Below are 14,611 nucleotides of genomic sequence, written 5' to 3'. Positions count from 1 at the left end.
ATGGGGCCTCCTTCTCAAGAACCAAACCCAACAAAAGACGTGTGCGATCTAGCTCGTACCGCGGAGAAGCCAAGTTGCAACAGGCGCCGTCTGGCGTTCAGCTCTCAGGAGACGCCTCCAGCTGCCGACTTCACCGAGCCTCAGATAGGCGAGGTGCGAAATATTATCAGCCCCAACACACTCAAGAAGGCGGTCTGTGAGCAGAACTCGGTCCCATTACAGGAGAAGAAGAAGGCACGCAAAAGAAAGACTAAGAAGGGTGCGAGCCAGCCGGCACCGAGTACGATCCGTGCTCAGGACGGGCCACCTTCACCGCAGGATATCTCGAGGAGGGTGCATGTGGCGGGTAGGGCGATGCTACCACCAAATATGCTCAATGCTGCAACCGGTGCTATGCGGAGTCTGCACGACAGTGTTCTTTCTTTGGAGAAGCGGCGTCTCAGAGAGAAGGATGTGGCATACCCGGTTTTCGTGGCCAAGGTGCCAGAGGGCAAGGGCTTTGTGGATGGCGACATCGGGGGTACGATCGTCCTGCGGTTTGATGACATCTTTGCTATGTTTAACCTTCATCCGCTGCACTACACCTTCGTTCGGCTATTTTCGCTGAGTATGGAGATGCGGATCATTCGCGACAAGACCCCGGACATCGTGATAGTCGACCCCTTCTACATGCGTGCCAAGATCTTGGGCAGCGCTGGGGACCGGCAAGTCGCGAGTTCTTACCTCGAAGGCGTCATTCTGGCAAACCAAGATAAGGATAACTTCCTCGTGCCTTACTTTCCCGAGTAAGTCCTCCCCTCAACCGGCCCGTAACATATGAATTCTTACTTTTCGATCGTTTTTCTTTTAACATTCCGTGTTTTCTGCAGTGACACACGTTGCACGCTCATCCTCCTAAGCCCCAAATATTCCATGGCCACGTATTTCGACCCGGACCGTCAGTCGAACGTAGACTACACAAATGTCAAGAAGGTTCTTGATGATGTTCTCCCCGGCTACGCCCAATCTGGAGGCACCTTCACCAGGCCTATTCGTAAGTACGGCAAGCACGTGTTCTCCCACAATACGACGTTCTGCTGCGTCAAGCAGCCGCCTGGCGGTCAGAAGGGTGCCTACTACGCCATCCATCACATGCGGGCGATCGTACGGGACCATCATCAACTTCTGCTACCGAGTAAACTCCAAGATTGGGCCGCGAGCGTGTCGGCAATCCAGGACGCGGACCTCCGACAAGAATTCTTTCGCATCCAGTCGGAGTTTGCGGAAATCATCCATCAAGATGTCCTTCGTACCTCGGGGCAGTTCTACCTCAGAAATCAACCGTCCAACAGTGACATCGACACAATGCTACAAATGCAGGATGACAACGCCCGTTCTTTCATGACTCCCACGATAGACGGCGGCTTCATCCACGCTCCGGTCCCTTGAGTCGAGTTGTCTAGTTCTGAAACATCGATTGGCTCATGTTGTAATTAAACTTTAATGAACTTGTAGTATGTCTCTTTGGTTTCGAGAGTCGTTCAACTTAGATGTAATCGATGCTATTAATGTCTTGCTTTTCTCTTCCGATCGTTCTGTTGCATAATTATATATTGCTTATGTATTGTCTGTGAATTGGTACTAACGTTTCGTTTGGCTAGTGCATAGCGATGCCGACGTATGTCGTGTACAAGGGTAAGGTTCCCGGAGTCTACGATGACTGGGAGGAGTGTCGGAGACAGGTTCACCGATTCAGCGGTAACAGTTACAAAGGGTACACCACTAGGGCCGAGGCCGAATCTAGATACGCCCGCTATCTAGCGGGAGAGGGGAGGGAGCGTTGGAGGAACCGGATGAAGACGAGTTTCATCGTGATGATGCTCATCGTGATGACCGCAGCTCTCTTCTATGTGATGGTAGTTTAGATGATCGATATCGACTTGTAATGCGAAGACAAACTCGCTACTCGCGGTCTCGAGACTTGTAATATAATGTTCTATCTTTGTTCGGTCTTTTTAATTCGGAGACTAATATGATGAATTGTATTCGGAGACTAATATGATGAATTGTATTCAAAGACTAATCTTCTATTGTATTTGATGAATCTATTGTTGATGTGTGCTGTCTATATTTTGTCAAATTATACATTTTGTAACCTGTGCAAAAAACAGAAAATAAAAAAATAAAAAAAACCTAATATTCATACTAATGGCGCATCACACGACAGTGCGCCATTAGTATGACAGTGCATACTAATGGCGCATCACCGGGTAGTGCGCCATTAGTATGCTGCGGTTACTAATGGCGCATCCAGAGGTGGTGCGCCATTAGTATGCCAAAGCACCTGGGTATACATGCCCCCTGGGAGGCATACTAATGGCGCACCCTCGCATATACTAATGGCGCACCAGGTGGTGCGCCATTAGTATACCAGATACTAATGGCGCACCAGGTGGTGCGCCATTAGTAAAAATTACTAATGGCGTGCTATCAATGGCGCACAAGTGATGCGCCATTAATGGCCATATTAGGTGCGCCATTAGTAGTGGTATTTCTAGTAGTGGTGGTACGGTAATCCTGTTCTGGAAATCATGCTACTAGATCATGATGAGCCTACGAACTATGAAGAAGTGATGGTGAGCCCAGATTCCGCAAAATAGCTTGAAGCCATGAAATCTGAGATGGGATCCATGTATGAGAACAAAGTATGGACTTTGGTTGACTTGCCCGATGATCGGCAAGCAATTGAGAATAAATGGATCTTCAAGAAGAAGACTGACGCTGACGGTAATATTACTGTCTACAAAGATCGACTTGTCGCAAAAGGTTTTCGACAAGTTCAAGGGGTTGACTACGATGAGACCTTCTCACCCGTAGCGATGCTTAAGTCTGTCCGAATCATGTTAGCAATTGCCGCATTTTATGATTATGAAATTTGGCAGATGGATGTCAAAACTACTTTCCTGAATGGATTTCTAGAAGAAGAGTTGTATATGATGCAACCAGAAGGTTTTGTCGATCCAAAGGGAGCTAACAAAGTGTGCAAGCTCCAGCAATCCATTTATGGATTGGTGCAAGCCTCTCGGAGTTGGAATAAACGATTTGATAGTGTGATCAAAGCATTTGGTTTTATACAGACTTTCGGAGAAGCCTGTATTTACAAGAAAGTGAGTGGGAGCTCTGTAGCATTTCTGATATTATATGTGGATGACATATTACTGATTGGAAATGATAAAGAATTTCTGGATAGCATAAAGGGATACTTGAATAAGAGTTTTTCAATGAAAGACCTCGGTGAAGCTGCTTACCTATTAGGCATAAAGATCTATAGAGGTTGATCAAAACGCTTAATTGGACTTTCACAAAGCACATACCTTGACAAGATTTTGAAGAAGTTCAAAATGGATCAAGCAAAGAAAGGTTTCTTGCCTGTGTTACAAGGTGTGAAGTTGAGTCAGACTCAATGCCCGACCACTGCAGAAGATAGAGAGAAAATGAAAGGTGTACCCTATGCTTCAGCCATAGGCTCTATCATGTATGCAATGCTGTGTACCAGACCTGATGTGTGCCTTGCTATAAGTATAGCAGGGAGGTACCAAAGTAATCCAGGAGTGGATCACTGGACAGCGGTCAAGAACATCCTGAAATACCTGAAAAGGACTAAGGATATGTTTCTCGTATATGGAGGTGCCAAAGAGCTCATCGTAAAAGGTTACGTTGATGCAAGCTTTGACACTGATCTGGACGATTCTAAATCGCAAACCGGATACGTGTTTACATTAAACGGTGGAGCTGTCAGTTGGTGCAGTTCTAAACAAAGCGTCGTGGCGGGATCTACATGTGAAGCGGAGTACATAGCTGCTTCGGAAGCAGCAAACGAAGGAGTCTAGATGAAGGAGTTCGTATCCGATCTAGGTGTCATACCTAGTGCATCGGGTCCAATGAAAATCTTTTGTGACAATACTGGTGCAATTGCCTTGGCAAAGGAATCCAGATTTCACAAGAGGACCAAACACATCAAGAGACGTTTCAATTCCATCCGGGATCTAGTCCAGGTGGGAGACATAGAGATTTGCAAGATACATACGGAGCTGAATATAGCAGACCCGTTGACTAAGCCTCTTCCACGAGCAAAACATGATCAGCACCAAAGCTCCATGGGTGTTAGAATCATTACTGTGTAATCTAGATTATTGACTCTAGTGCAAGTGGGAGACTGAAGGAAATATGCCCTAGAGGCAATAATAAAGTTATTATTTATTTCCTTATATCATGATAAAAGTTTATTATTCATGCTAGAATTGTATTAACCGGAAACATAATACATGTGTGAATACATAGACAAACTAAGTGTCACTAGTATGCCTCTACTTGACTAGCTCGTTAATCAAAGATGGTTATGTTTCCTAACCATAGACAAAGAGTTGTCATTTGATTAAACGGGATCACATCATTAGTTGAATGATCTGATTGACATGACCCATTCCATTAGCTTAGCACCCGATCGTTTAGTATGTTGCTATTGCTTTCTTCATGACTTATACATGTTCCTATGACTACGAGATTATGTAACTCCCGTGTGCCGGAGGAACACTTTGTGTGCTACCAAACGTCACAACGTAACTGGGTGATTATAAAGGTGCTGTACAGGTGTCTCCAAAGGTACATGTTGGGTTGACGTATTTCGAGATTAGGATTTGTCACTCCGATCATCGGAGAGGTATCTCTGGGCCCTCTCGGTAATGCACATCACTTAAGCCTTGCAAGCAATGTAACTAATGAGTTAGTTGCGAGATGATGTATTACAGAACGAGTAAAGAGACTTGCCGGTAACGAGATTGAACAAGGTATTGGATACCGACGATCGAATCTCGGGAAAGTAACATACCGATGACAAAGGGAACAACGTATGTTGTTATGCGGTCTGGCCGATGGAATATGTAGGAACCAATATGAGCATCTAGGTTCCGCTATTGGTTATTGACCGGAGACATGTCTCGGTCATGTCTACATTGTTCTCGAACCCGTAGGGTCCGCACGCTTAAGGTTTCGATGATAGTTATATTATGAGTTTATACGTTTTGATGTACCGAAGGTTGTTCGGAGTCCCGGATGTGATCACGGACATGACGAGGAATCTCGAAATGGTCGAGACATAAAGATTGATATATTGGAAGCCTATATTTGGATATCAGAAGTGTTCCGGGTGAAATCGGGATTTTACCGGAGTACCGGGAGGTTACCGGAACCCCCCGGGAGCTATATGGGCCTTAGTGGGCCTTGGTGGAAAAGAGAAGGGGCACCCCAAGATGGGCCGCGCGCCCCTCCCCTCCCTTGGTCCGAATAGGACAAGGAGAGGGGGCCGGCCCCCCTCTCTCTTTTCCCCCCTCTGCGAATCCTATTCCAACTAGGATTGGGGGAGGGGGGGGAATCCTACTCCCAGAGGGAGTAGGACTCCTCCTGGCGCGCCTCTCCTAGGCCGGCCGCACCCCCCCCCCCTAGATCCTTTATATACGGAGGCAGGGGCACCCCAGAGGAACACAAGTTGATCCACATGATCATATTCTTAGCCGTGTGCGGTGCCCCCTTCCACCATAGTCCTCGATAATATTGTAGCGGTGCTTAGGCGAAGCCCTGCGACAGTAGTACATCAAGATCGTCACCACGCTGTCGTGCTGACGGAACTCTTCCCCGACACTTTGCTGGATCAGAGTCCGGGGATCGTCATCGAGCTTAACATGTGCTAAAACTCGGAGGTGCCGTAGTTTCGGTGCTTGATCGGTCGGGCCGTGGAGACGTACGACTACATCAACCAAACGCTTCCGTTGTCGATCTACAAGGGTACGTAGATCACACTCTCCCCTCCCGTTGCTATGCATCACCATGATCTTGCGTGTGCATAGGAATTTTTTTTGAATTTACTACGTTCCCCAACAATCATTTGCGGCGGTAAAGGGCACATATCTCTGGGATTTGCCAAGTGCCCTATTCAGCTTTTGCCGTGTGTTTTCTCTTTGCCGAGTCTTTTTCTTTGTGCCACTTAGTGAAGGCCCATGCTTGTCGTGTGTCTTGTGGTTTCTGAGTATTTTCTTTCTCGCACTCATGAAATGACGCGTTTGTCGAGTACCGGAAAAACGATACTTAGAAAATAGGCATACACTAAGAAAATAGCTCGATTGAGGTAGCGCTACTACTTACTGATGTTTCGAGGTTATGTTTCTATTTGCATCCACATTATATGCATTTCAGCATCCATAATGTACTTGACACATGCTAGTGCATTTTATTTCATGTGCTTTGAAAATGGAAATCCTTTGAGCTGGATTTGTTCTAGAAAGGACTACATATATAAAGAGTGACTATGGTACACGATGTTGTAATTTTGCATATTATATACACTTCTCCTCTTGTTTGCTAGTTCTCCTAGGGTCCTGCAAATAGCAATAGGTGGGACAGGCTGAGTGGGAATTGTTTTGGGGAAAAAAGTTATAATACCCATTCAGTCAGTCCAAAGTTCAGCAGGTGCCCAACGCCTTCGACGTTTGCTGTTGCTGCTTTTGACCACCTCCCTAGAAAGTATCACAGTGGAATGAACACATTTGGGTGCACCATCGGCCTAATTATGTGTGCACAAATCTCACCATTCATTTTCAAAGTAGTGGGAACTGCATTCATATACTGCATCTCCCATCACAGGATGCGCCCAATAGAGTTTGGGGCTCTGATAGTAGCTTGAGTATAGCTCAAACACAATGCTCTCTCCGGAGTGGCATGGGACTTGATTAATGATGAAACTGGTCAACACAGTCACCTGCTTGTGAAACTTTCCCAAGACGTTGCTGGTGTAGAGGCCAACGTCCTAGCACTCAATGTTATAATCACACGTTTCGAGAATGAAATGTAGTAGTGCAAATGTTTTAGTACACAAGAGGTTTCCTCAAACAATACATGTGCTCAGGTTTCCCTACAACTATTAAGGATCTGCATAGGCAGTGTGCATCTTGCTATGCAGAAGCCAAGAGGTAACTCTTCATAGTTGGATCACTTGATGCAGTGCTAAGAGTCAACAAAAAATTAAACTTGACAAAACAAGTTGACATAAAGAATAGGTACAACCTCAATGTTGCAACTAACTCATGAAACAAATAGAGCATGGAAGAGATCCATAATAACAATAACCATGACTAAAATTGCCTTTACTAAAACAGGAACATTGAGACCAAATGTCTGATCTTATTGATGATATGTCATGTACACATCTTATTTTTTTGCAGGTAATCCATCCATCTTATTAACCATTCCAAAACTAAATAAAAAAAGATGACACATGTAGCTGGTCATGCACTACCTGTGGAATTCCTCTCCCTTCTTACATATTCATAGACTAGTACTGTGTCCATTGTAGATCTGGGTGTCGGGGTTCCCTTGGGACCTCGCCATGTCAAGCCATCCCTCCTGCTGCTGTCGCAATGCCTGATACATCGGAGACCCCATGTCCATGCCGCCGGTGACATATGGCGCCTGGGCTTGGTAGACTGGCGGCTGCCCAGTTATTTTCGTGATGCGCTCCCTCAGGCTCTTAAGGATTAACTCTAACTTCCGGGCCATGGTTGTGAGCTCCTCGATGTTTCCTGGGAGGTGTCCACTGACCATGGCCTTGTGCAAGAGAATCCTGGCCTCACGATCCTCGCGCTCGCACCTAATCTTCTCTACCTGATGTCGGAGTTGTATGAGGCACCGGCTAAGAATGGTCTCCTGGTCCATCTTCTTCTTTAGCTGTGGCACCTCTGGCATGCTCTCGAACCGACTTAGGATAGCCATCGCCTCGGCATGGGATGGGAACACCTCTGGCACCATTGCGCCCTCACCATACACCAGCACGCAGGCCTTGGCATTGCACAAGGTGGCCACCTCACCGGCCTTCTTCATCAGGTTCTTGGTACGCTTCTTCAAGGTATTGAGCCGCGTCGAGTCATTGCGGATATACCGGAGGGCCACCTTCTTGCGAGCCATTGTCAGCTAAGGGGAAAATCTGCAAAGGAAGGAAAATTGCTAGTTTGGGTGAGTCAGAAGCAAGGAACGTAGGGTGGATTTATAGTGGCGGGCTTGCTAGGATGAGGAAGCTGGAACCATGTCGATGGAGGATATGATAGATTTCGGGGCCAAACTTAATTGTGCCCAGCTATAACTTTGGTATATATCTAAAACTTTTACATTTACTTCCTAAGACCGCATATTTCGTCAATCAATACGAAATTTCTCGTCAATCGCTGGAGAAACTATATGGAAGGTTTCTGTGAAGAGGCACATGCATCTTATTACTAGGACATGCCTATTTTACTAGAATGTATTGCCAAACTATTTTTTCAGTTTAATTCTATCCAAAGTTGGATGTTTATTCAAAATATAGATCAACCCATCTACCACTGATTCCTTTGTATCTAAATTAAGAAAATATTTTTAGAGTAGATTCTGGTAGTCCTTGACTTGCATACTGCTACCTCTTGTGCTTGCGTTAATTTTTCCCTTGAAGAGGAAAGGGTGATGCCGCAAAGTAGAGTAAGTATTTTCCTCTGTTTTGAGAACCAAGGTATAAATCCAGTAGGAGACAACACAACAAGCCACCGAATACCTGCACAAACAAACACCAACTTGCACCCAACGCGACAAAGGGGTTGTCAATCCCTTCACGGTTAATTGCAAAGTGAGATCTGATATAGATGGATCAACGGTAAAGTAATATTTTTGGTATTTTTGGTTCATGTAACGGAGAGTAAAAGATTGCAAAGGAAGTAAATTGACTAAAATTATAGATCAGAAACTTATATGATGGAAAATAGACCCGGGGGCCATAGGTTTCACTAGAGGCTTCTCTCAAGATAGAAATTATTACGGTGGGTGAAAAATTATTGCCGAGCAATTGATAGAAAAGCGCAAAGTTATGACGATATCTAAAGCAATGATCATGAATATATGCATCACGTCCGTGTCAAGTAGGCCTAAGCGATTCTGCATCTACTACTATTACTCCACACATCGACCGACTCATGCCTGCATCTAGAGTATTTAGTACATAAGAATAGAGTAACGCGTTAAGTAATACGACATGATGTAGCGGGATTAACTCAAGCAATATAAGGAAAACCCCATCTTGTTATCCTCGATGGAAACAATATAATACGTGCCTTGCTGCCCCTACTATCACTGGGAAAGGACAACGCAAGATTGAACCCAATGCTAAGCACTTCTCCCATTGCAAGAAAAACCAATCTAGTTGGCCAAACCAAATCGATAGTTCGAAGAGACTTGCAAATATATCAAATCATGCATATAAGAATTCAAAGGAGATTCAAATAATATTCATAGATAAGTTGATCATAAATCCAAAATTCATCGGATCTCGGCAAACACAACGCAAAAGAGTATTACTTCGAATAGATCTCCAAGAACATCGAGGAGAACATGGTATTGAGAATCAAAGAGAGAGAAGAACCCATCTAGATACTAACTATGGACCCGTAGATTAGTGGTAAACTACCCACGCTTCATCGGAGGGGCAATGATGTTGATGTAGAAGCCCTCCGTGATCGAATCCCCCTCCGGTAGGATGCCGGAAAAGGACCCGAGATGGGATCTCATGGGTACAGAAGGTTGCGGCGGTGGAAAAGTGGCGTCGTGGCTCCCCTAGAATTTTTCAATGTATTTGAGAATATATAGGGGGAAGATCTAGGTCAGGGGGTCAGTGAGGGGCCCACAAGGTCGGGGGGCGCGCCCTCCACCCTTGTGGCCGCCTCGTGGCTCTTCTGACTTGCACTCCAAGTCTCCTGGGTGTCTTCTGGTCGGGGGGCGCGCCCTCCACCCTTTTGGAACTCTAAAACAAGGAAAAACAAGAACTGGCACTGGGCTCTAGGTCAATAGGTTAGTCGCAAAAATCATATAAAATAGCATATTAATGCATATAAAACATCCAAAATAGATAATATAATAGCATGGAACAATAAAAAATTATTACTTTGGATACAAATCAAGCATACCCAAGCTTAATTACTGCTCGTCCTCGAGTAGGTAAATGATAAAAATAGAATTTTTGATGTGGAATGCTACCTAACATATTTACCCATGTAATTCTCTTTATTGTGGCATGAATGTCCAGATCCATAAGATTTAAAACAAAAGTTTAATATTGACATAAAAACAATAATACTTCAAGCATACTAACAAAATAATTATGTCTTCTCAAAATAACATGGCCAAAGAAAGCTTATCCCTACAAAGTGATATAGTCTGGCTATGCTCCATCTTCATCATAACAAATATTCAAATCATGCACAACCGCGATGACAAGCCAAGCAATTGTTTCATACTTTTGATGTTCTCAAACCTGTTCAACTTTCACGCAATACATGAGCGTGAGCCATGGACATAGCACTATAGGTGGAATAGACAGTGGTTGTGGAGAAAAAGAAGAAGGAGAGAGTCTCACATCAACTAGGCATATCAATGGGCTATGGAGATGCCAATTAATAGATATCAATGTTAGTGGGTAGGGATTGCCATGCAATGGATGCACTAGATCTATAAGTTTATGAAAGCTCAAAAAAAGAAAACTAAGTGGGTGTGCGTCCAACTTGCTTGCTTATGAAGACCTAGGGCATTTTGAGGAAGCCCATCGTTGGAATATACAAGCCAAGCTCTATAATGAAAAATTCCCACTAGTATATGAAAGTGATATCATAGGAGACTCTCTATCATGAAGATCATGGTGCTACTTTGAAGCACAAATGTGGCAAAAAGGATAGTAACATTGTCTCTTCTCTCTTTTTCTCTCATTTTTTTTTTCTTTTTTTGGGCCTTCTTATTTTTTTATTTGGACTTTCTCCCTTTTTTTATTTCCTCACATGGGACAATGCTCTAGTAGTGAAGATCATCACACTTTTATTTAGTTACAACTCGATACTAGAAAAAAATGACTCTATGTGAATTCCTCCGGTAGTGTACCGGGATGTGCAATGAATCAAGAGCGACATGTATAAAAAATGATGAACGGTGGCTTTGCCACAAATACGATGTCAACTCCATGATCATGCAAAGCAATATGACATTGATGGAACGTGTCATAATAGACAGAACAGTGGAAAGTTGCATGGCAATATATCTCGGCATGGTGGTTGTTTCGAGGAAGGATATGTGGTGGTTGTATGGTACTGGCGAGAGTTGCGCGGTACTAGATAGGCTAGCAATGACGGAAATGTGAGAGTGCGTATAATCCATGGACTCAACATTAGTCATAAAGAAATCACATACTTATTGCAAAAATCTATTAGTCATCAAAACAAAGTACTACACGCATGCTCCTAGGGGGATAGATTGGTAGGAAAAGACCATCGCGGTTCAACTTCGTTAAGGAAGACAATAAAAAAACATCTCATGCCCCAACTTCATTACATAACGGTTCACCATACGTGCATGCTACGAGACTCACAAACCTTAACACAAGTATTTCTCAAATTCACAACTACTCACTAGCATGACTATAATATCACCATCTTCATATCTCAAAACAATCACAAGGAATCAAACTTCTCATGGTATTCAATGCACTCTATATGAAAGTTTTTATTATATCCCTCTTGGATGCCTATCATATTAGGACTAATTTTATAACCAAAGCAAATTACCATGCTATTCTAAAGGCTCTCAATGTAATAAATGTGAAGTACAAGAGTTCATCAAGTTCTATGAAATAAAACCACCATCGTGCTCTAAAAAGATATAAGTGAAGCACTAGAGCAAAATTGCCTAGCTCAAAAGATATAAGTGAAGCACATAGAGCATTCTAATAAATCACAATTCATGCGTGTCTCTCCCAAAAGGTTTGTACAACAAGTATGATTGTGGCAAACTAGAAAGCAATGAATCAAATAATACAAGATGCTCCAAGTGAAACACATATCACGTGGTGAATAAAAATATAGCCTCAAGTAAAGTTACCGATTGATGAAGACGAAAGAGGGGATGCCTTCCCGGGGCATCCCCAAGCTTAGGCCGTTTGGCCTCCCTGAATATTACCTTGAGGTGCCTTGGGCATCCCCAAGCTTAGGCTCTTTCCACTCCTTATTTCATAGTCCATCAAATGCTTACCCAAAACTTGAAAACTTCACAACATAAAACTTCAACAGAAAATCTCGTAAGCTCCGTTAGTATAAGAAAATAAAGCACCACTTTGGTACTGTTGTGAACTCATTATTTATTTATATTGGTGTAATATCTACTGTATTCCAACTTTTCCATGGTTCATACCCCCGATACTAGCCATGGATTCATGAAAATAAGCAAACAACACGCGAAAAGCAGAATCTGTCAAAAATAGAACAATCTGTAGCAATCTGGATATGTTGAATACTTATGTAACTCCAAAAATCCTGAGAAATTGGGAAGTCCTAGGCAATTTGTTTATTAATCATCTGCAAAAATAATTAGTATTTTATCGCACCTCTGTAAAAAATTAAAACTAATCTCCTGGGCACAATTTTTTTTGTTTTTTAGCAGGATCAAATCAACTATCACCGTAAGCTATCCCAAAGGTCTTACTTGGCATAGACACCAATTTAAACATAAAACCACATCTAAATAGAGGCTAGAAGAAATATTTATTGCAAAATAGAACCTAAAAAGAAAAAAGAAAAAGAAAATTGGGTTGCCTCCCAACAAGCGCTATTGTTTAACGCCCCTAGCTAGGCATAAAACACGAATAGATCTAAGTATTCTCATCTTCGGTATGCAATTCTTCAATGAGAATCTTAGGGGATTTTTTAGTTTTATAAATGATCAAACTCCTAAGCAAGAAATCAAGAAATTCATTCGTGACAATAGGTTCTTTAATAATATCGAGAAAATTGGGGTGCATACTAATTGATTTGAGATCTTCATCGTTTTTACTAGAAGATACACCCTTATATTTAGGAACATAAGCAAGATTAGCAATCTTAGGAGGAAGATTTGGGGTAGTTTGAATGGAGGAAAAAGTAGAACCCAAGTTGGTAACAATATCTTCTAGTTTGCCAGTTCTAGTAGAATCTTGATCTATCTCATTAGTAGAAAACGGAGCTTTAAAACCGGTTCGTAAGGGCCTTTAGTGCCGGTTCCATAACCGACACTAATTGGTGGGCACTAAAGGCCCCCCCCCTTTAGTATCGGTTCGGCACGAACCAGCGCTAAAGTGCCACCACGTGGCGTGAGCTCGCGCCCTGGTATGGGGGACCTTTAGTACCAGTTGGTGTTACCAACCGGTACTAAAGGTTTTTTTTTTTGAATTTTTTTTTGAAAATTTTGGAAATTTGTTTTTGATTTTTTAATTTTTAATTTTTATGAATTATTTGGTGATTTAGTCTCTAATCACCTCTCTTAACTGCTCAAGTGTGGATCACTCATTCCAAATCATCTAACTTCCCGACCGGTCACCCATCCCTCTCACTACTACAGCCCGAGCTTAACACTTGTTGTTTAACTTTCGGGTTCTATTCTCCTTCGTTTCCAAGTCTGCACTTGTTGTTTTCCTAACAATAGTAAGATGCCAATCCTATTAACCCTCAGAAGTTTAGCTTGAGCATGAAGTCACACATTTCACTGTTTGAGTTTGAAACTATTATTCTAAAAAACAGTAATTATTTAGTAACACTAATATTTCTTGAATAAGTTTGACCATAGTTTGACCACAGTTTGACCATAGTTTGACCACAGTTTGACCACAGTTTGACCAGATTTGAACAAAACTCAAAAAATTGAAATAATTATTTAGTAACACAAATATTCTTGAATAATTATGTAGTAACGCTAATACTTCTTGAATAAGTAGTTTGACCGGATTTAACAACAAAAATTTAAAAAAACTTAAATTTGACCATATCTTTTATTCCTTTTGGAATTTGAGGATTCTAAAAAATTGCAAACAAGCCATAGGCCGTCTCCAACGGATGCAGATTTTTGTGCTGAATTTTTTGATATATTATACGTTTTTTTCCGACATCGTATGCAAAAGTTATAGCCATTTTACATTTTCCCTACACTTTTTGCAAAACATGTCCAAATTTAAGTTTTCAAATTTTCCTAACTAGTAGATGTAGTAATATAACTACCTCTTGAAGGATTTTATTTTTTGAAGTTTTTATCATTTTCTTTTGATTTTTTTAGAACTGAAATGGCGACACACGGGGGGGGGGGGGAGTAGAGTTTGAAAATTGCCCTATAGTGCCGGTTTGTGTCACAAACCGGTACTATAGGTCAGACCCCTTTAGTACCGGTTCGCGGCACAAACCGGTACTAAAGGTTAGCCCTTTAGTACCGGTTTGTGCCATGAACCGGTACTAAAGGTGATTGTGGGGCCCCAGCCTGACGCCAGCCTGCCATCACCCCTTTAGTACCGGTTCGTGGCACGAACTGGTACTAAAGGTTCAACACGAACCGACATTAATGCATAGTCGTTCGAACCGGCACTAATGGTACCATTAGTGTCGGCTCAAATTCAAACCAGCACTAATGTGCTTCACGTTTGACCCTTTTTCTACTAGTGCTTTTCATTAACTATGGGTTCCTTTACCTTAAGGTTCTTTAGAGTAACTCCTACCTTAGATCC

At 42.6% G+C, this 14,611-nt stretch overlaps 1 protein-coding gene across 1 annotated transcript; it reads right to left on the bottom strand.

Annotated features, from left to right (window-relative positions):
* Positions 1-7,356: 7,356 nt before the first annotated feature.
* LOC123129289 (agamous-like MADS-box protein AGL80) lies at positions 7,357-7,992 on the bottom strand. The gene has a single exon (XM_044549515.1). The coding sequence runs from the start codon at positions 7,990-7,992 to the stop codon at positions 7,357-7,359; it is 636 nt and encodes a 211-aa protein (XP_044405450.1).
* Between the last annotated feature and the right edge of the window lie 6,619 nt (positions 7,993-14,611).

The sequence above is a fragment of the Triticum aestivum genome, chromosome 6A, assembly GCF_018294505.1.
Source record: "Triticum aestivum cultivar Chinese Spring chromosome 6A, IWGSC CS RefSeq v2.1, whole genome shotgun sequence".
NCBI classification, from domain to species: Eukaryota; Viridiplantae; Streptophyta; class Magnoliopsida; order Poales; family Poaceae; genus Triticum; species Triticum aestivum.
Note: the sequence above shows the minus strand (reverse complement) of the source record. Positions and strands in the feature narration are given on the sequence as shown.